Source organism: Amia ocellicauda, chromosome 4 (genome assembly GCF_036373705.1).
Source record: "Amia ocellicauda isolate fAmiCal2 chromosome 4, fAmiCal2.hap1, whole genome shotgun sequence".
NCBI lineage: Eukaryota > Metazoa > Chordata > Actinopteri > Amiiformes > Amiidae > Amia > Amia ocellicauda.
Window position 1 is genome coordinate 47,926,528 of NC_089853.1, and position 23,442 is coordinate 47,949,969.

Here is a 23,442-nt window from a genome sequence, read left to right on the forward strand (position 1 = left end):
CAGATCAAATGTAGCAAGGCGGTTGAGTGGGTGTATGAGGGGCAGAAGAATACATTAGTGAAATGTGTTCAACAAAGATCAAGCAAGCAAAAGCTGGTGTATTCCAAGAGACGGCCATTTACAAAAAAAAAATGACATTCATATTTCATTAGGCAATTAATGGGCAGTGCATTCTTGGCATCTCAGCAAAAAAAAAAATCATACTAAATTGCAGTCCCTAATAAAAGGCTCTATATTACTCTATATTGGCCTAATTAAAGCCTATGATTAATATGGCAATGGATGAGGCTGGCAACTATACTTGAGGCTATTAATAGTCTTAGTTTGTGCCCTGGCTTCATGGTGTGCAATAACTCTCCTTAATTTTATTAATAAAATCATCTCTCTCTTATGCCTTTCCGATTTATACGTCAGCTCCCCACTAACCTCTCTACACACTTCAATAATGAATCTCCGGCCAACGCGGATCTCCTTTTCTCACTTATTATTCCGCAGCAGGTCCTACCGACTCCGGACGCTGAAATCCTATCCTGTGAGGAACGGGAGGACAGACGTTCAGATGCAATACAAGGCGCACATCTTGAGTCTGCACATCAAAGCGTGACAAAGACAGACTGTGACAAAATTCGGAGAACTGCAGGATTGTCACCCACCAGTTCCAGCGACATCCCAGGGATGGAGCCAAGTTATGGGGGCATTGTGCACATCAGATTTCTCCAGGCCACCTCGAGTCTACAACCTCTTCTTATCAGTGCTCTTCAAATGCTGTAAACCGTGATGTTTTATGTGAGGAAAAGACTAATCAGGCCTAAAGAGGGACATGTGGTGACATTATCTCGTTATACTGGTTAACAGATGGCTTGGATGAGAGCTTTAAAGCTTAAGCCTAGGACCACGATCCTGAAAAAAAGCCATTCCAGTTCATGTTCAAATATGTATTGCGTTCTTGCAAAGAAAACATCTTCATCGTCAAACATAAAAAATGCCCTTCAAAGGCTGAAACTCAAGAAAATGATATGCAGATACCAATTTACATATGCACATGTATCTTTCCATATATAGACACACACTGAAAGAAACTAGAATCATTGTTGTGTATGAAAATGTATTCTCCATCTAAAAAGAACCTGTGTTGCAGACATTTGACTGGGAACATATCTGATCAAAAAAATCCTCCCTTGTGAGAAATCACGCCTGCACTTACTCTGGGCTCCCTGCCATCGTACAGGAGTTTAGCAGTATATTTTTGTACAGTTGCCTCAGTTTGATCCTTATCATCTTCCAGAGCATGTTCCCACAGGTTGCACAGATTTGTGTTCCCCACCTCCTGTCAAACTCCTGCCCCAACATTTCAGTCAGGTAAAGGTCAGGAGACTAGGGGCACCTAGGCATGACATTCAAACCAGCTATTCTTTTCGATCTTATTAATTAAGGTTGTCTTGCTGCGTGTTTATAATTAAGATCACAGCTCTCTAATTTGCAAAGGTACTGTATATTTTAAAGAAATGAAACATGCATACTATTCCGTTAGAACTCAGAAATGGGAGTTAAAAAAAAAAAAAAAAGAGACTTGTGTTAAAAGAACAAGTTTTATATTCTGCAGATATCCAGCTTGCTTTCATTTTAAATTGCCCATGAATAAATAATAATTCCACGGGAAGCCTTTAAGAGGGTAACCCTGCCTTCATATTAATTTAATGCAAATGTGTAATGCTGATAATCCATTTTCAATTTACATTAACTTAAATTTACTTTGCCGTGTACCAAAAGCATTAAACTACGAACATCCCTGACAGTGAAATCTAGTTTGACGAGGTAGCTTGTCAGAGTGCATTGGTTTTTCGAACATTGTTTATCACAAGCCTGTCTAAGAGCCAGGAACTCAATTGTAGTACCAACTTCAGACAGTACAAGTCCTTGATTGTCACTGCAACATTTCCACTTATAGTATAGGTATTTCAGCTCTGTAGTATTACCTTATTCCATAAATATCTAATTGTTATACTGAAGAGCTTTTTTTTTTTTTTTAAGTATGAATAATATCCAACCCTTACTTAGCCAAGATAAGAGATGTTTAGCACTTGACTGAAGGGACCTACAAAACTTGGAAGAGTGTGGTGCTCCAGAACCAGGTGTTGGAGAGCAATCAAGGTTGTCTTCTTATTTGTTTTAAGGTGCAAGTATTCAGTCCATCAAAAGAGGCAGTAGTGGTCAGGATTGGACCACCCCTCATTAAGTACCATCTTGGTTAATTTAAGTGAAAGTACTGAAGGAGGTTTTGTCTCTCTGCACCAACAATGGCCTGATGGGAAACGTGCATAGGTTATGAATTATGAAGCATTTCTGCTCTCAGAACCTAGTCCTGTTGCAGTTGTTGAGGGGACAGTGTTTCAGTATTGTCTGTTTATTCTTTTAATTTTTGGGCCACAAAGCCAATTTTATTTATTTTCATTATTTGTTAAAAAAGGGGGTTCTGATTTTGCCTGGAGCAGTTTTCTGTATCATCCTTCAGTTCCTTCCAACCCAATCCTTTTCAAGCCTGAAAGTGCCTGCATCATATCATCTCAATGTCTGGATTAGTGTTTTGATTGTTTGACTGTTTGTCTGTTTGTTTGTCAACAATCACTGTAGAGTGAGATGGGCAGCACAATAAACTGTATAGGGATTCCTCAGGGAATGAGTTTGAAGAGCAGTCTGTTTAATCTTTGTTCTGTTTCGCGGCCTTTTATTCAATTGCACTGCTAACTGGAGTGCTAAGAGACACTGCCACTGACCTGCAATTACGATAGGTCACAAATCGAGAGAAAAGGGATTTTGTGTCCCAAAGTTCAAATATACTCATCAACCTTAATTTTCCGTTCAAACAAATATCTGAAGAACACGACTTTGACTGTATTCTAATGAAAGAGGCACTGGGTTCCTCACAGATTTAGTCACCTTTCCAAAATAACTGAATAATCTATTTTTAAACCATAATTCTGATTACACAAGTACCTCATGTTGTATATTGCCAGTGCCAGCTCTAAATAGTGCCTGCTCTCACCTGGTTCTCCTCCTACCTCAGTGAGCGGTCCTACCAAGTGACATGGCGAGGCTCTTCATCCACCCCCCAACCTCTCCTCACTCCCCAAAGCTCCGTCCTGGGCCCGCTCCTGTTCTCTCTCTACACTCGCTCCCTGGGCCCCCTCATCGCTTCCCATGGTTTCTCTTACCACTTCTACGCTGATGATGCCCAGATCTTCCTGTCTTTTCCCTCTTCTGACCCTCTCATCCCCTCACGCATCTCTTCCTGCTTGTCTGCTATTTCCGCCTGGATGCACTCGCACCACCTCAAGCTCAACCTCTCCAAATCGGATCTCCTCTTTTTCCCCCACTCTTCCTCACCTTCTGCTGACCTCCCCATCTCGATCCCTTTGGAATCCACCACACTCTCTCCTTCTTCTTCCGATAAAAATCTAGGAGTCACCCTCAATCCTGCGCTCTCCTAACCCAGCACATCACCACACTGACACGCACCTGCAGATTCTTCCTGAGCAACATCCCTTCCTCACCGACTACTCGACTCAGCTACTCGTCCAGTCACTGGTCCTCTCCCGCCTGGACTACTGCAACTCCCTCCTGGCCGGCCTGCCTGCATCTACTACCTGCCGCTCCAGCTCATCCAGAACTCTGCGGCTCGTCTGGTATTCTCTCTGCCACGATTCGCACATGCTACTCCACTGCTCTGCTCTCTCCACTGGCTCCCGATAGCGGCACGCATTCAGTTTAAGACTTTGACCCTCACCTACCGCTGTCTTGACCACACTGTACCAAGCTACCTTCAGTCACTCGTCTCTCCATACATCCCCTCCAGACCACTGCGTTCCTCCAGTGCCAGAAGGCTAACTCTACCTCCTCTCCACTCTCCTTCCTCCAGAGCCCGCTCCTTCTCATCCCTGGCACCTAAATGGTGGAACGACCTGCCCACTGAAGTCAAAACAGCAGAGTCCTTGACCTCATTCTGGCGCTTACTCAAGACGCATCTTTTCCGACAGTACTTGTAATATTAGTCCTCTATCCCTGCTAGATAGCACTTCACAGTTTTTATTATGCTTCTCGTGTTCTTGATTGCTTTCCTCCTTGCTCCCTTTCCCGTAGCCCTTGTCTGTGACCCTACATCTTGACAGCACTTAGCTTTCACCGTCCAGGATGTAGGAAGTCACTTACTGTACTTGTGTAAATTGTAAATTGGAATTTGTAAAATGTATTTTGAATTGCTGTTTTAGCCAAATTGAATTTGTAATGATTGATGCCTTGTACTTCTCTGTATTTTTGCACTTTGTTTGCACTTATGTTGTAAATCGCCCTGGATAAGGGCATCTGCCAAGAAATAATAATAATAATAATAATAATAATAATAATAATAATAATAATAATAATAATAATAAATATGTACATATTTGTGCCCCCAGTGTCACATTATCCAAAACTTAACCCCCTACCCTGCCAAATGTAACCAAGTTATACTCTCGCAGATCTCTAGATCTTCCCCTGGACTATCATAAAACACAAATGTTTCTCAGCTGTCTATGGAACCCTTTCTGCCTGAATATTTTAATTCATTTATCTGTCAATTTCGAGTAAAAGCCATTTTTAGAACAATGTCATCTACAGAGCAGTATTTAATTTACATTTTTAATTTACATCAAATGACGAGGTTTCATACATAATGCTAATCACTACAGATTTGTATTTATTTTGTATTACTAGAGTTATAGCCTCTTTCAGCTGCTCATACAGCTTGGGGGTAGGAGGTCCTAGTCATCTGATTGCATTTCAATGTTCTTTTTCTTAAATTACATTATTTCTGATCATCAATTTAGGAATTGTAACAATTTGGAACAAGTACACAATCAAAATAAATTTAAAAAAGAATAAAAATAAATAACACAACATACTTTTATTTTATTTTTTGTTTTATTTTCATTTTAAAAACTGTGACAGAAAGAAAATGTCTGTCAAATCATTTTAAGAAAGACAAATCACTGTTTTGGATCATTGTCAATTCTAGTCTCTACTCTAGTGAAATATTCACCCACAAAAAGTTGGGGCTGGAAACAGATGATTTTGTTCCTGTAAAGTACCACTATAGTAGTACTAGAATACTATATTCCGTTCAACCTGGAGTTTGTATTTCACAGCTGGAATGTTCCTTTCCTTTCCTTCTGTAGTCTGTAAAATCAAGGCTTGTCAGCTCTTCACTCGCTATGGCACTGTCTGCCTTTCCCCCACTCATCTATACCTCTATACTAATGCTGCTCTGTATTTACAGGCAATTATGCGTCAAGTGCTCTGCAATTAGAGATGTAATGTAAATTGTTGTCTTTAAAAAAATAAAATAGAAAAAATAAAAATAAAATACACTCCATGATCACTCAGTGGAAGAGCTGGCAGAAATTAAATTGTTGCCTGTGAAACTCACAGAGTAATTAGTCAGGATCTTTGCATATTACTACAATTAGTAGCATTTAAAACAAAATACAAGTGATTGATTGCCTTCTATGGAGAGGTTAACAGGAAGCTTTTTTTTCCTTTACTGTTCAGTACAAGTAGTGTATTATACAAGTGTTCTTCATCTCTGTGCTCTAATCTACCAAGCACATTATTTTTAGTAGACCATGTCTGGAAAACATTTGGGTATAATCACAGTTAATGCTGAGCACATGGAACCGTAGCAGATGATATACAAACACTACTGCTGCTTGACTACACAATCTTTAATGACACAAAGTAGAAATGACTGACTGCACAAGAATGCATTTCTTTGGAAATGTTATATCCAACTAAGGTGTGTCTTTTAAGCAGTTCCAGCTCCGGAGCCACAACAGAAAAGTGCAAACTAGGATGGCATCATTATTTATCAAATGTTTTTAAAATGCTTTGCTATACATGTTCTAAGATGATAAAAAATAAGCATATAGAAATCTGGTTTAAAGCTTCAGTGTTTTATTTACTCCAGGGCCTGGAGCTGGCTCTGGGCTCAGAAGCCAGTGCACGGTCAACCCCACTAGGGTGCACACATAGCTTCAAATCTGTCAATTTGAGACAGTCTCTAAACTGAGAGACAATGCATGAACAGTTAAACCTTTGCTGAGAGAACTGCCCTAATTGAAGAGCCCAACTAACAAGTCACTTGTTACTTGTCACTTGCAGTTGAGACACTTACTTGCTGTACATCACATTTCAGAACCAATCTCTGTCATTTCTTAGAGTTAGGATACATTTAAAACTTAAAAAAAAATATCATAGAGGTTATGGATTAGTCACCCTAAACATCCTTAAAGAAACAAACAAAAAACATTATAAATAATTCACACGATTAGCAGATGAAATTCAGCTTACAACCTTTTTTTTTTTTCAAAACAGAATTAATTCTTCTAGGTACACTTGCACAAAGTCAGGGATTTTGTAGGCATATAGTCCGGTGTATGATTAGACAATTATACCAAACAGGTGCTAATGTTCATCAATTCAATATGTAGGCTGAAACACAACTGAAACAGAAACAGCTGTGTAGGAGGAATAAACCTGTGTGAGGAACAGCCAAACTCAGCTAACAAGGTGAGTTTGCTGAAGACAGATTACTGTCAAAAGTCATACACCATGGCAAGACTGAGCACAGCAACAAGACACAAGGTAGTTATACTGCATCAGCAAGGTCTCTCCCAGGCCGACATTTCAAGGCAGACAGGGGTTTCCAGATATGCTGTCCAAGCTCTTTTGAAGAAGCACAAAGAAACGGGCAAAGTTGAGGACCATAGACGCACTGGTCGGTGAAGGAAACTTACTGCAGCAGATGAAAGAAAACAACATGCATACTTCCGTTCGCAATCAGAAGATGTCCAGCAGTGCCATCAGCTCAGAATTGGCAGAAAACAGTGGGACCCTGGTACACCCATATACTGTCCGGAGAAGTCTCGTCAGAAGTGACATTCATGGAAGACCTGCGGCCAAAAAGCCATACCAAGCATGGCCAAGCAACACAACTATGCACGAAAACACAGGACCTGGGGTGCAGAAAAATGACAGCAGATGCTCTAGACTGATGAGTCAAAATTTGAAATATTTGGCTGTAGCAGAAGGCAGTTTGTTCGCCGAAGGGCTGGAGAGCGGTACACAAATGAGTGTCTGCAGGCAACAGTGAAGCATGGCGGAGGTTCCTTGCAAGTTTGGGGCTGCATTTCTGCAAATGGAGTTGGGGATTTGCTCAGAATGAATGGTCTCCTCAATGCTGAGAAGTACAGGCAGATACTTATCCATCATGCAGTACCATCAGGGAGGCATCTGATTGACCCCAAATTTATTCTGCAGCATGACAACGACCCCAAACATACAGTGAACTTCATTAAGAACTATCTTCACTGTAAAGAAGAACAAGGAGTCCTGGAAGTGATGGTATGTCCCCCACAGAGCCCTGATCTCAACATCATCGAGTCTGTCTGGGATTACATGAAGAGAGAGAAGCAACTGAGGCTGCCTAAATCCACAGAACTGTGGTTAGTTCTCCAAGATGTTTGGGCAAACCTACCTGCTGGGTTCCTTCAAAAACTGTGTGCAAGTGTACCTAGAAGAATTGATGCTGTTTTGAAGGCAAAGGGTGGTCACACCAAATATGGATTTGGTTTAGATTTTTCTTCTGTTCACTCACTTTGCATTTAGTTAATTGATAAATATATTAACATGTCTATTTTTGAAAGCATTCTTACTTTACAGAATTTTCTCACACCTGCCTAAAACTTCTGCACAGTACTATATATGTTCCTCAAGCTGTGATGTCCCTACAGTAACAAATGATTGTTTGAATTGTACTCCAGATGCAAATATGGTCCACCAGTGCTGTGTTAGTTCTTAGAAAAGAGCAAAACTGACTGAATGAATTGTTTTTAAATCCATTAAGTAAGAAATATGTGTTGCAATATAACTATTTTGTGTACAAAGTACAAAGTGTACTGTATTTTTGCACTTTGTTTTGCACTTATGTTGTAAGTCGCCCTGGATAAGGGCATCTGACAAGAAATAATAAATAAATAAATAAATAAACAAATAAATAAATATCTTTAAATTAGAGATATCTCAATATTTGAAGATATCTTTAAAATATTTCAAGATATCTTCAAATAATTCAAGATATCTAAATCATTTAAAGATATCTGCAACTCAATTACAGATATCTGAAAATCATTTAAAGATATCTCATTTTAAAAGTACATTTAGAGATGCCTGCAAATGACTTCCTGTTCATTTAGAGATATCTCTAATTCATTTTGTGATATCTTCAAATCACTTCCTGTATGTAGCCCAAGATTATCACTTCCTGTAATTTCTATGTAACTGAATGAGGAAACCGGAAGTGATCATCTCAGCCAAAATACAGGAAGTCATTTGAAGTTATCTTGAAATGATTTGCAGATATCTCTAAATCATTGAAAGACATCTTCAAATCATTTTGAGATCTCTTTAAATCATTTAGAGGTATGTGCAAATCATTTAGAGATATCTTTAAAAATACACCTTATTTAGATATCTCTAAATGGTTTGCAGGTATCTCTAAATGATTTAAAGATATCCCGAAATGATGTGAAGATATCTTTAAATTATTTTGAGATATCTGCAAATCAATTATAATAAATCCCAAACAGACAAATACATGACCCAAGAAATGGTACAACATGAAATACAATCATACTGCCCCACAGAAATCCAATGTAACATATAAGAATACAAACAAACGTTGTTTATTATACTTGTTAGGTGCTATCATCCCTGCTGCTTTGATTGATCTATAATGAAAATAATTTGTAATGAACTGAAATGAACCCCTAAGCTAATTATGATCAGGTCTGATTTGGTCTCAAAAGCTACAACATGAAATCAAATATATGTTTTTTTCTTCTTCATCTTCTTATTATTATTGGTATTAGCCTATTATTGGTCACACTGATATTAACTAAAGTCAACACTATTCGAATGACAGTGGAGGACTTAATTTTCAAACAGATTATGTGAGTTATCTCCGCAGAGGTATGTTTTACAATTGAAAAAGGCACAGCTGACCTTCTAACTCCACCAGCTCCCCTTTGTGCTTCTTTCATGAAGACAGACAAAATCCACGCCGTCAAACAGTAGGTTTCAGCTTTTTGTTTTATGACCCAAGGCAATGACAGTCAATTGCTTTTGAAAGGATCCCCGAAATGAGAAAATTATAGGTTTGTGTTCAGAACTCCAAATACTGTACCAACTGTGAGACTAATAAGTGTCAAGTATATCTCCACTGTCAACAGCAATGTATTATCTGTAGCCTATATCACAGTCATGTCAGCTCCATCCAGTTTTTTTTTTTTTGGGGTTTAGTTGGTTTGTCGTAAAGCAGGGCCTTGAAAAATATTGCTCGTATCATTATATATATTGTAGTTTGTTTATGTCTTATTGTGCTCCTGATAGAGCTGCCACCCATTGCGTTATTCAGGAAACTGTTGCTGTACTGAAGAAATAACACGTTGTACTGATATTTATTTCCTGTGCATGGCGCAAATTCATGAAAGGATAATGAATGGTGCCTGGAATTATTTTATTGGTTTATTTTATTCAAATCGGTAGTGTTCATCTGTTTGTAAACAAGAATAATATAACTAATCTGAATATGTACCAGTTGGTATGCTTTTTGTATCTAATTTGATGTGGTTGACTTGTCCTGGCAGTTCTTTAGTGATAAACTTTGATTGTTTGCAAAGTTGTAGAATATACTGTACATCCAGTCATCTGAAATGGAAGAAGTGTTATGTACTTAAATGCTTTGCCTATACATATGTCATAGTTCTATGGGTAACACTTTACAATAAGTCTCCCAGTTATAGTGTATTTACATAGTAGGTACTCTGTAACTACATGTGTAGTTACTCATAAGAATATTTTAATTAACGATAATGATTAACGGTATATGTAACTACAACATTGTAAATACATTTGTAACTTAACTATGTTTGTAACTAAGCTTTTTTTCTTAAATGCACATGTTATTACATATAAAATGTACCTACTATGGAACTACCATTCTGGGTAATAGCATGACTTGAGTTTTTTATCTCAGGTGTGTGTCTGTGACATCACTCTACAAAGAAGAATACTTAGAGAATGGCATGCACACCTAGCCCATATGATCTAAACATTACTAGAATAGCGTGGCTGCAACAAGATGAACACTGTTTGAAGTGACAGACTATGCGAACAGAAATAATGTAGGATGATGAATGATAGTCCAAGGACAATGCAGCACTGGAAGTGGCAAACTGTTCTCAACAAAATCTCTCCTTTTACTAGCAATCACCGGTGCTCATGTTTTATGAGCCAAGCGGGTTGAAATGTTTGATTTCACTCTCCTGCCAAATGTCTTCCCATACTTTCAATGTGGTTAAGGTCAGTGGACTGGCAAGAAAGGTACATTCAATCTGATTTATGTCCTTTAGGCCGTGTATACATTAATATTATAAGGATGAAAACAAACCCACACCCACATTAATCTACATGATGTTGGCAAATGGAATGATATTGTCTCTGGAAATGAAACTTCTATTTTGACAGTATCTTCAGTTTAGGCACTAGCAAAGCAAACCTAAACCTTTGCATTACCACACGTCACTGCTGGATATACACACAGATGTAGAGATATGGTGAGATATGGTTTAATACTGCCGATTATCAATATATAATAGATTACCTTTCCAACGTAGAGGGGTTCAGTTCCAGTGTACTCCTCCACGACAAAGAACTGGTTCCACACCCAACCTCGCTTCACTCGCTCATGTGACATCAAGCCCTCGTCCTCAGCTTTACCCTGAGCCACGCTAGTCCTTTTGACCATGGAGAACACAGAGCCACACTGGTCCAAAACCCCCAGAATGAGCAGCAGAAAGGGGGTTCCCAATCTCCAGGAAGGAGCCATGATACTCCCCTTCCCAATCCTACATGGAGACTCTGAATTTGAACAGAAACAAAACAGTGGCAGCTGTTTTCAGAAACCCCGTTAGAAAGATTTAAAAAAAAGTTAAGTTCCCTTTGGTCACCTAATAGTCTGTGCTAAAATGCCCAAGGAGTTTTGTCATTCTTGAACGCATTCATAAACAGGAAACCTGTCATGTTTGTGTAGGTGCCATTAACATGATTGTCACCAGTATGAAAGCAACAAAGAAGAATGAGATTCTGGTGCTGAACAACCTTTGATATTCCGCAGGTCCAGTATGTGTATTCCGAAAGCTCCCAACGAAATTCTAAAATCAGCGTTTCAATCTAGCTCCGTCCACTTGATTTTGAAGGCATCCTCTGTGTGTGTGTGTGATTTCATCAGCACATTTATGGAAACAGGGCTGGGTCAACAGCTAAATCACTGTAGAAAAGTTTCCCTTGCAAAAATATTTTCCCGGTCTTCCGACAGAAAGCAAATTTGGGGAAGTTAGTGCAGAGATACTGAAGTTTGGAGTTTGTGTGATCAGTGACCCAAATAACCTCAAATAGCCTCCGAGATCTTTCTCTTAATCTGAAATTCAGCAATTCCACGGATGCTGGAAGGTCGAGAAGGGAGAACTGAAACGTGGCAAGTGAAAGGTGCAGGGCAGTGGGGCAGGAGAGTGTGGGAACATTTGGCACTGATTCACTACAGAAAGAGATGTGTGATGCCGCTGTACTAGTTGGTAGACATTGAGTCGCCTTAGCGTGGAATCCAACCCTCTCCCCATGTTAGGAGCACCTATAAATCCGAAACCAAGACGGACCTTTAACTACTCATATGAATATTAGTTTTACACTTTATGGATCTGTAAAGTTACAGCAGGGTTATGCCAGAGGAAGTCAGAGATTTGGCATTTTGTGATTTTATTTCCAATTAATGTCCCTTTTGCAAAACATAATACAAAACTCCAGAGGCTGAGAGAGCTAAAAAATATGCCCAGAATATTTCCTTTGAAGTACTTGGCATGCTGGAGATCTGATATATAGATATATATATAGATATAGATATATATATCTATATATATATAGATATATATATTCTGAAGATATAGATCTGGGTGTACAAGTAACGTGATGGCTGGCAGGGGCTTTCAGATGATTCTGGTGTGAGTCTGATAGCCTCCTGAAGTCTGCAGACTGAGGGGAAATTGATTTGGTCCTGCTTCTTTTTCTAGATGTATCAAGTTCTTCTGCTCAGGGATGATGGTGTCGTCTCTCTCACTGACAAGATCCCGTGCTCATTCGTCTTTAGAGCCGCATCAGCCTGGAACCAGAGTTGCACATCACAATGATAAGGATTCTTCTCATGGTGCACCTGGACAAGACATAAGAGAGAGCATAAGCATTCATCCATTTCAAGACACACCTTCAATAATACTGAAAGACACTAAATGATTCTGCACCAGTTTTGGATAGGTTGTCTGGACACCCTTGAATGTACTTATTTAGACAAAATCTATATTGTATAAGTAATCTAGTACATTATTCAGGGATGTGTTTTGGTATGATATGCAGGTCTTGGAAGAATTTGCCAGCTTTGTTCCCTGACTGTGTTCAGTCTATGGCTACATGTATTGAGGTTGCACTCAAAAAGAATTGCAGTTTGTTGGGAATCAATGTTGTATCTCCCACACAGTGTCTAGCATATGTGAACATAATGTTATGTTCCGAGATTTCCTCCTTTGAACTACACAAACCACATATTGGCTTTGTGAACACCAGACAATTGTGGTTCAATCTGCAACCATTAACTTCAATCTGAGGATAAAGACAAAGAAGAGAAGAGAAGAGAAGAGAAGAGAAGAGAAGAGAAGAGAAGAGAAGAGAAGAGAAGAGAAGAGAAGAGAAGAGAAGAGAAGAGAAGAGAAGAGAAGAGAAGAGAAGAGAAGAGAAGAGAAGAGAAAGTATGCTTAATCCTTCTGCTACCACTACTATTACCATGCTACAAAACTTCCTTAGTACAACATGTAAAGAAGTTAAAACATAAATGAAAGCCAATACATATTGTGTAACAGCTGCAAAGGTATAGATAAATAACTCAATGAATATTATATTCTGAGCATCATTACAAACTTTAAATTAACTACTCTGAAAAAATGTCAATATGGCCACAGCTTGCAGGCATCACACAAACTACACTGTTTTATGGCTTGGGTTCAATCGTTATCTCTGGCAAGTTTTTTTTTTCTTTTTATGTGATGTCTTTTCTAAAAAATAAAGTACACAGGCAACATTCTGTGCTATATTGTGTTTCCTCATAAAAATATTTTTCTTGTCTTCAAAAACAGACATTTTTGAGGACAGTATCCTTGTTTTCCATAAGAGTTTGTTTTTCAAAAATAAATATAATATATTTTCAGAATTGAAAAAATAATCATCTTGTCCTGCTGGCAGACAATTGGGCTTCATTTAAGATAAATGCTTCACTTTTCCTCTTTTTAGTTTCAAAAAGTTGCATTATATATATATATATATATATATATATATATATATATATATATATATACACTCACCTAAAGGATTATTAGGAACACCTGTTCAATTTCTCATTAATGCAATTATCTAACCAACCAATCACATGACAGTTGCTTCAATGCATTTAGGGGTGTGGTCCTGGTCAAGACAATCTCCTGAACTCCAAACTGAATGTCTGAATGGGAAAGAAAGGTGATTTAAGCAATTTTGAGCGTGGCATGGTTGTTGGTGCCAGACGGGCCAGTCTGAGTATTTCACAATCTGCTCAGTTACTGGGATTTTCACGCACAACCATTTCTAGGGTTTACAAAGAATGGTGTGAAAAGGGAAAAACATCCAGTATGCGGCAGTCCTGTGGGCGAAAATGCCTTGTTGATGCTAGAGGTCAGAGGAGAATGGGCCGACTGATTCAAGCTGATAGAAGAGCAACTTTGACTGAAATAACCACTCGTTACAACCGAGGTATGCAGCAAAGCATTTGTGAAGCCACAACACGTACAACCTTGAGGCGGATGGGCTACAACAGCAGAAGACCCCACCGGGTACCACTCATCTCCACTACAAATAGGAAAAAGAGGCTACAATTTGCACAAGCTCACCAAAATTGGACAGTTGAAGACTGGAAAAATGTTGCCTGGTCTGATGAGTCTCGATTTCTGTTGAGACATTCAGATGGTAGAGTCAGAATTTGGCGTAAACAGAATGAGAACATGGATCCATCATGCCTTGTTACCACTGTGCAGGCTGGTGGTGGTGGTGTAATGGTGTGGGGGATGTTTTCTTGGCACACTTTAGGCCCCTTAGTGCCAATTGGGTATCGTTTAAATGCCAAGGCCTACCTGAGCATTGTTTCTGACCATGTCCATCCCTTTATGACCACCATGTACCCATCCTCTGATGGCTACTTCCAGCAGGATAATGCACCATGTCACAAAGGTTGAATCATTTCAAATTGGTTTCTTGAACATGACAATGAGTTCACTGTACTAAACTGGCCCCCACAGTCACCAGATCTCAACCCAATAGAGCATCTTTGGGATGTGGTGGAACGGGAGCTTCGTGCCCTGGATGTGCATCCCACAAATCTCCATCAAGTGCAAGATTCTATCCTATTAATATGGGCCAACATTTCTAAAGAATGCTTTCAGCACCTTGTTGAATCAATGCCACGTAGAATTAAGGCAGTTCTGAAGGCGAAAGGGGGTCAAACACAGTATTAGTATGGTGTTCCTAATAATCCTTTAGGTGAGTGTATATATATATATATATATATATATATATATATATATATATATATATATATATATATATATATATTGTGACGTCCTCAAGGACCAAAGGAAAGGATCCAAGTGCAGGCTTAGATATGGAGCAGATAATCCGATAAGGGCAAAACGAGAGAGAGTTAACAAGGACAGTCCAAGGTAAATTTATCAGGCGAACAGGCTAGTAGGGAGATCCAAAAGGGGTAAATGAGAGAGGGTAGCAAAAGGTCAAATACACGGTTAAGCAACAAGAAACAAGGCTCAGAATTGATCCGGGAGAGAATGCAAGACTTTGCGATGAATCTAGGAAACAGAGGGGTTTAATTACTGTGAAGGAGAGAGGGTTTGAACGAGGTGAATTAAAGATTGACCAATGATAGGAGAGGAGGACAGAACAGGTGCACCTGGTAGGGAAGAATGTGGAAAGACTGGTTTGACTGGGCAAAGGAAAGGAGAAGCACTAGACTAGTATTCGGGAGAGGGAGACCTCTGGTGGTGAACTAAGGTGGAACCAGGGGAGACCGTGACAGTACCCCCCTCCCCAGAATTGGCCTCGGCCGGACTAGAGCCGTGAAGACGGCAGCGAGGACGGCCACGAGGTCGAGGAGCAGGAGCAGTGGGATGAGCCCTGTGAAAGTCCGCAATGAGAGACGGATCCAGGATATCCGAGGCTAGAACCCAAGAACGTTCCTCTGGACCATACCCCTCCCAGTCGACCAAGTACTGCATGCGTCCTCTGTGGCGACGAGACCGTAACAGGGCTCTGACAGCATAGGCCGGACCATCTTCTAGATCCAAGGGAGGAGGAGGCAGAGGAGAAGAAGAAGAAGAAGAAGAAGAAGAAGAATCCTGAGGAGGATCAGAAGGAGAGGAGGGATCGGGGCGTACAGGTTTTAACAATGAAACATGAAATGATGAAGCTATCTTGTAGTGAGAAGGTAACTGGAGACGATAGGTAACGGGATTGATTTGGCGGAGGACAGGAAAGGGACCGATAAAGCGAGGGCTCAATTTCTTGGATGGGAGTTTAAGTTTAATATCCCTAGTAGATAGCCAAACCAACTGTCCAGGGTGGTATTGTGGAGCAGGTTGTCGGTGTCGGTCAGCCAAGGTCTTTTGACGGCGAATAGCTCTTTGGAGACGGACGTGTGTAGCATTCCAGACATCTGCACTGCAACGGAACCAATCATCGACTGCTGGGATGTCTGTAGACTCCTCATTCCAAGGAAACAGAGGCGGTTGGTATCCTAAAACACACTGAAAGGGGATGAGGCCTGTGGAAGAACTGGTCAGAGAATTCTGGGCATATTCTGCCCATGGCAAAAAACAACTCCAATCATCTTGGGAGGTGCTACAGTAAGAACGAAGAAAGCGTATGATCTCTTGATTAAGACGTTCAGTCTGAACATTAGATTGTGGATGGTAACCGGAGGTTAGACTGACCTTAATATTCAAAGCCTTGAAGAAAGCAGACCAGACGCGGGAGGTGAATTGAGGGCCTCGGTTGGAAACAATGTCCTCAGGAATCCCATAAATGTGGAACACGTGATGGAACAGAAGTTCAGCAGTTTCAAGCGCGGTGGGAAGCTTCTGTAAAGGTATAAGCCGACATGATTTAGAAAAACGATCAATTGCTACAAGAATGGTAGTATAACCTTGAGAGCTGGGAAGATCAGTAACAAAATCAATAGAAATATGAGACCAGGGACGTCGTGGAATTGGAAGAGGCTCCAGGAGACCAGAGAGGGGATGTCGTGAAGATTTAGACTGGGCACAGATGGAGCAGGCATTAACAAACGGGGTTGTATCTTGTACCAGAGTGGGCCACCAGAATTTTTGTTTGATCAAGGTAATAGTATGATGGATTCCTGGATGTCCAGAAGCAGGGTTAGAATGTATCCATTGCAGGAGAGAAGAATGTTTGGATGTAGGTACATAGTCTGTGACGTCCTCAAGGACCAAAGGAAAGGATCCAAGTGCAGGCTTAGATATGGAGCAGATAATCCGATAAGGGCAAAACGTATATATATTTGTGTGCATGTGTGTGTATTTATAAAAATACAAATATATATCAATTCATCTGGTAGATTTCAAAGGAAAAGTTATGTGAGTAAGTATGAATAACAACTCAAATGTAGCACAAAGATTTAGTAATGAAACAAGACCATTACTATGACATTTAGTATTGTTATTGTGTCTTTTGTGTGGTTGTAAATAAAATCTTTAATTTGTATTTTTTTGGTTGCTATGCAATTTTAGAAAGTATGGTGTGAAGTAGTGAAAGAGAAAACAGTATTTATTTTAAATAGATAAAGGTTTATTCAGTTTAAGTTTATAATGGTTTGTCACCGTCAATGAAAGCAATACAAAAATGATAGAATGCTTGGAGATATGACTCAAAGAATATAATTAAACTCTGAAGGAGTAATGTTCAAATCATACAATGCACTAATATAGTATATAGAATTGCCATTACTCAGACAGGGGCATATCTACTTAGTCTTCATCAGAAATGGTTTGACTCAAGAATTCCAAATACTGAAGGACACTGTGAGGGACAAACTAAAGGATCAACATTGCAAGACATACATGAGCTCAAAAGTGAAAATTAAGATTTAGGTCTTAATAATGAAATAATTTAATTACACAAAGATTACATTGGCTGGAACAAGCTGCCCAGCCAAGTAGTTGAAGCTGCTGTGTCCCATCAAGAAACCCTGCATATAATCAGGACTGATTAGCTATGAACAACCTAAAAGCCCCCTCTTGTTTTTATTTTTCATTTTTTTAATTTACGCGTTCATATTAATTATATACATTATGGCAGTGGGATACTTTCCTATTACAATCTAAGCGGTTCTGTACACACTCCTTACAACTTGTGCTTGTAAAATAAAGCAACTCACTGCAATAGCTGTAATGGCTTCCCTCCTTCACAGACCTTGTAAATATGAAATTAAAATATGATGGAGATAATCGAGTTTCCCCTGTCAGTAAGATCTGAGCTAGAGAAGTAGGACCAGAGATTTACCATCTTCCCAGCTTCATCTCTCTGTCAAAGCACAGGCAGAAAGCAGGACAGATCCAGCAAAGCAATAACTGTTCACTAATGTGCTGGACAACTTCAGTCCTTCTGATCCAGGGCATCTTGTGTTTGAAGTGATCTTATTCATCCTGAAAGTAATAAATCACTGTATTCTGGCCATGGGATGGATATAGAAAAAATAAGCAGGTATAAGAAAGTGTGTGTGTGGGGGGGGGTTCTTGCTGATATTGTACTAAATAGTCAGTCAGTATCTTAAGTGACTTTCCTCATTTCTATTTCCTGTTTATTGCTCTAACTATTCCAGCACCACTCACAAGAGCAACCCAGCACAATCAACAGTCATGCTTTAAACCAATTGCTGGATTGACAGTTATTCTGTGCCAGTTGCCACTTGCCAAGTGCAGTGGTTGACCACTTTACCATGTTCCAGGGGAATGTGTCAGTTATGGAAAATTATATTCAGTAATCCAGGATGCATTTTGCCATGACACCCAGATCTTAAGATCAATGTCACAGGGTGTTCAATATTAGTGGAGGCGCAACATTGACCCAGAGCAACATTAAATGTGTCAGAACTACAGCCACTAAATGTTTCACACACCAACAGCAGAATATCTGCCTGGTTGGGTTTGTGTATCAAACACATAAGGATCTGACAAACTTTCGTCAGAGGGCTGGTGTATATGTTTATGACAGGCCTTGAAATGTTGTGTGAAAACTGGCAAATGTCATTGTTTAAGGCTGTTTTTTTTTTTAACAGCTCTTATGATTTTAATACAGTGACTACAATAAAATACACATATTATTCACAAATCATAGTCTTTGCTATGGACACTTAATTTTGTTGGCATTTGATGAAGGCCATCAGCTTTATTGGCATTTAGATGAATGTCTTCAACACTTCAACAACAAAAGGATACATAATTAAATTGTTTCTAAGAAAAACTACATGATTTTAGTCAACTACACTAGTACATTGGTTATACAAGCTTGCACTATATAAAACAATACAAGTTCAGAATAATCTGTCTGTCTGTTTTACAGATACTGCTTCATCTGACTCACATGCTGATGTTCCATAACAATTTCTGAACCTGAATGAGAGTATGCCAAAATCTAAGCTAATACTGACTACATCAAGAAGGGTTATGGCTCATGCTAAAGGTTTACCTTGATGTAATGTCAGTGATTAAACACTTCTTATAGTGATAGGTTGCAAATGCAAACCCGGTTATCTGCAAAAGAGAATACTACCCAAAGGGGGGGGGGGCTTAAGCCTATTACCATGTAACCTCATGGACACAAAGCTGCCTATTGGCCAATTCCACTTCCACTTTCTGCTATTAGTCAAAAGGACCCCTGTGCGACCTCTCAACCTTTGGGTAGTATTCTCTCTCTCAGGTAACCAGGGTTGCACTCACAAACTATCATTATCATTCAAGTTGAGAAGACTACCCAAAGGGGGAGGGGTTACCATATAATCAAGCCCATGCAAAGGAGAAGCCTGCCCTGAGTGGGAGTATTCTGCATCGCAATGTGCACTATGCAGTGGTGTTGCACTGCATGGATGCATGCCTTTTCACTCTACACAGGAAAAAAATTGTCTTTGCCAATGATTGCACGGGAGTGTATGGAGGAAGAGCTCAATGGTATACCAGTGGACGAGGCCCTCACATGGGTGGGATCTGTGCGGCACACCTAGAACAAGCCAGGCCTTGGAATTATCGACGCACTACCTTGCTATGGATGCTGTGGGAGAAAAAAGCCTGAAAGATGCTAGAAATATTTAATATAAAGATATGTATATGTAGTAATATATAATAATAATAACAATAATAATAATAATAATGCAAACTGAATAGCGAAAACAAAACTAGTTTTACACCACAGAGCCCCGAGGTTTAATACTGCTATCTCTGTACACTATAAAAACTGAATAAATATTATTATTATTCATATAATATTTCAAACAGAAAGAGTTTTGCAATAAAGAAAGAGAGATGTTTTGCTCAAGGTCTAGACGAACGTCAAAAAAAGGGAAGCAGAACGACAAGCAAGTAAATTTAGACAAGCAGGAAACAGGAAGGGACTGCTTGCATGACGCATACAGTGGCCAATAGGCAGCCATGCTAGACAATGTGCTCAGTGAGGATCCATGGTAACAGGCTTAAGCCCCTCCCTGTCTGGATGGTATTCTCGACTTGAAAGATAACTACAATTGCCCTGCACTAATACCACACTGGGATTTTCTGTGATACCACGTGGATTTTCTTGTAATATCCTAATCCACTAAAACCACATTACAGCGATACATGTCATGCATATGAAGTGCTGAATCTGTAGTTATTATTTGCACTTGATGTACATATAGTGCAATTGAATGCTTATTAGTCCAACTGTATTGTAATTAAAGCATGGAGGTGGTGTATAGGAAGTGATTAATGCAAAGCTTTGCAATACAAGCCGCTTGAACTTGCTGGCTATTGAAGTTAATCTGCAAAACACATTAGGAAGGCATAAAGACCTGACTTGACTATTGTTATTATGGGATCAGAAATTAAACACTTGTTTCCTTTAATGTGTTCACACTGGAAAGCATGGAAGTCATTTAGTATGTACTTGTAAATACCATACTATAGGGATGAAACAACACAGCAGATCAGATTTTTTGCACTTTGCTTTGCGCTGAAGAAATCAGTATTGTGGCCCTGGACAGCAGTGGCCATGACTTGAGGCCAGCAGAATGTGCCCTGAGAAGACAATTTAATCAAAACACAGCCACTGTGAGTTAATCAAGACTAAACACTACAAAACACTACTAAAATGGAGCTGGGAAAAGTCAAGAATTAACGACACGGAATAACAAAAATAACCATAAAAATGTTAAAAATGACCAAATTAGAAATGAAAATTGAAAAACGCTATGTAAAGAAGAGTCGGGATACAATGATACAAACTAGGCCACTGAATAACCAGGGTGCAGGGTGCTTCTGAACTAAGTTGAACTATTCAAGCAGCTGGGACCATGGGAAGCGCTGAAAAGCTTCATGCACCTGTGTACCATGTTCTTCCATGCATGCAAACCATTATGGATACTATGCAGGTCACATTGTGCCATGCCCCTGTAAGTACTGCTGGAGTCTGTGGAGGAAAGAGATGTAAACACAATATAACAGAGCACTTATGGGAACCCAGGGCCCTAGGGCAAACAATGGGATCTTAACCTGTTTTTACAATAGAAGTGCACATTTACCGTCCCAATGAGAAGGCCAGGTCTGCAGCGGATGAGTAATAGATTTTACGGAGGTGTGTAGTTCTCAGCAGGCACAGGGTCAGAGGACCGAGGTCAGCAATGTGAGTCCTGCATAGGGCCAGCTAATGAACTGAGTAAAAGTGTGGTAACCGGATTAATTCAATTAATACAATCCATCACTGGGCAAAAAACTCTACACTTAAAACAAGTATCTGGAGACGGGAGAGATTAAAGTAGTCCTGAATGGAGTGGGGGGTGATTAACGACCATTTGTGAAAAGTAAAAAGAGTGGAGGGGGGGATGGCAAATGCTTATTGTATCTGAGAAGTCATAACTTCAAGATTACAGTTCCATGTTCTCAGGAAAGACTCATTACAAGGGGATGAGGGGGGGGGGGGGGTGTAGGTCATTGGTTATTTAACTGCTGTGCCCATACAAACGCCTGTAGCCTTGAAAACTGGAACTGGTCCCAAAAGCATGCTGTGTTTTTTCCCAGCAAACCCTTTCACCTGTTCATTGCACAAACATTGGGACTCTGAATCTTGGCAATGAAAAGACATGTCCGTGGAAAGATGTTAAAAGCTGACAGGCTGGTTTAGAGAAACCTTGGTAATTATATTGCAATTCATTCTTGTTGTATTATTTGCAATTATGCAACATTATGCTGCTTAGTTTTAAGGACAGACATGACCAGAACAAAACACACCTTTAAATGTTACTTAGTCTTAGTCGACACGCACTAACTATAAAGTTACTCTGCAGGGGCAGTTTAAAAATTCTCTTCATTATACATTAAGGTACTTTTTTAAATGAATCAGTTGCTGGTCAATCCTAAAACTATAAAGTATGTCGAGGAATTGGAAAGAGACATCTGTTTTGGGTCTTTCTATTAATCACTGTTACACTGTTAATGGGAAACCAATAATGTTATGTGTTAACATTACAAGGTGTTTTGCACCTGCTCAAAGTGGAAAAATATGTTCTATAGTTTAAAGCATCACATGAATAACTGAAGTGGCACCATCAAAAGGCACAGGTGTCTTGGTACGGTAAAAACAAATGTTGGAAAAAACTAAAACAAGCCAAGGTGCAAAGCTTTGGTAGAGGTGTGCCAAAAAAAGTTAATGAAATATGAACACACTGAGAAATAAATTGAACTCCTGGTTGAACTTTCACTTTTACCTTCAGAATAGGCCAGCATATAGTGAGGAACTCTTGATCCAATTAATGGAACACACACACATATGCACACACATGCACACACAATCCTCAAATATTATAAAATATTAATTTCAAAACTCAGAATGTGTTTGCCCAAATCCCAGCTTAGAACTTGGCTGCAGCCTTCACTACCACTCGAGCAACAAAATATTAAATATTTATTCATCCAAACCATTTAATAGATAAATGGGGGTGGAGGGTCTTGCCTCAAATAGAAACCTGCAATTCCAGCTAAGCAGTGGAGAAATAGTTCTTAATAATGAAAAACCTCAAATAGGTTTTGGACCCAGAAGGAAAATAAGAGTTGGGGAAGAGAGGGACAAATTTAGAAAATGTCAAGACCCAAGAACAAAACGCACTTCTTTCCCAATGGCCTGCAGTCCGCATACTAAATTATATTTATTAGTCAACAACAGTCTAAACCACATTTCCATTTAATCACACATGTATAGCCTTCATTGTTAAATATTCAGTTGTTAAATGTTAATTGGTTTGATTCTCATACCCAGCTTAACATGAAGAACACAACAATTAAACTGCAAACAATAGGGAGGGCTGGACTCCCTTTATTAAACCCTGTGAGAGCTCTGTATAGCTGTGAGCATGTCTTTGATTAAACTTCATGTGACATGCTGCATGTTGCCCCTGGGACACTTGTTTTCTTTAATAGGTTTATGTCAATAAATAAACGAGCCTTAAATCACTGTAAAAAAGACGAACCCTTTGTCCAACTCTCATACATATAATGTCATAGTACAGCTAATATACAATCTTATCTTTTTATTACATCAAGGAATGCAGCTAGTACAAGAAAAGAGGAGAACCTAACACTGCCAAATCTGCACGGCTCCCCTTAGTATACCAAATGTTGAAATAGGATATTACCGAAAAGTAATAGGATGAGCCTGGCTATGTAGAAAATGGGTTGTATCAGAGGTCACGGGCTACACAGAAGGTGTGTGTGTGGTAGGTATATAAAATAAATCAGCAATCTGTTACAGACAATTCCTGCCTGTATGTATACATTGCAGCTGACCATATTTCATCAGGGGAATAGAACAATTTCGACCTCGATTCCCGGAGTCCAATGAGGAGAACCCTGTACAGAAATGTAAGACTAGGATATATGGCAGAGTGGAGCC

The 23,442-nt window shown here is 39.5% G+C and overlaps 1 protein-coding gene and 1 long non-coding RNA gene across 3 annotated transcripts in view; both read right to left on the bottom strand.

Annotated features, from left to right (window-relative positions):
* The window catches only part of cdh22 (cadherin 22), a 163,092-nt gene extending 151,062 nt beyond the window's left edge, over positions 1–12,030 (bottom strand). Inside the window, exon 1 of the mRNA XM_066702633.1 lies at positions 10,754–12,030. Coding sequence (XP_066558730.1) covers positions 10,754–10,978 — 225 coding nt within the window. The 5' untranslated portion in view covers positions 10,979–12,030. The remainder of the gene's footprint in view (positions 1–10,753) is intronic.
* Positions 12,031–12,068: 38 nt separating this feature from the next.
* Positions 12,069–23,442, bottom strand: part of LOC136748674 (uncharacterized) — a 119,721-nt gene continuing 108,347 nt past the window's right edge. For both annotated transcript variants that reach the window (XR_010816606.1, XR_010816605.1), the window contains exons 3-4: positions 16,224–16,370; positions 12,069–12,355 (exon numbers count right to left, since the gene is read on the bottom strand). This is a non-coding gene — a long non-coding RNA (uncharacterized LOC136748674). The remainder of the gene's footprint in view (positions 12,356–16,223; positions 16,371–23,442) is intronic.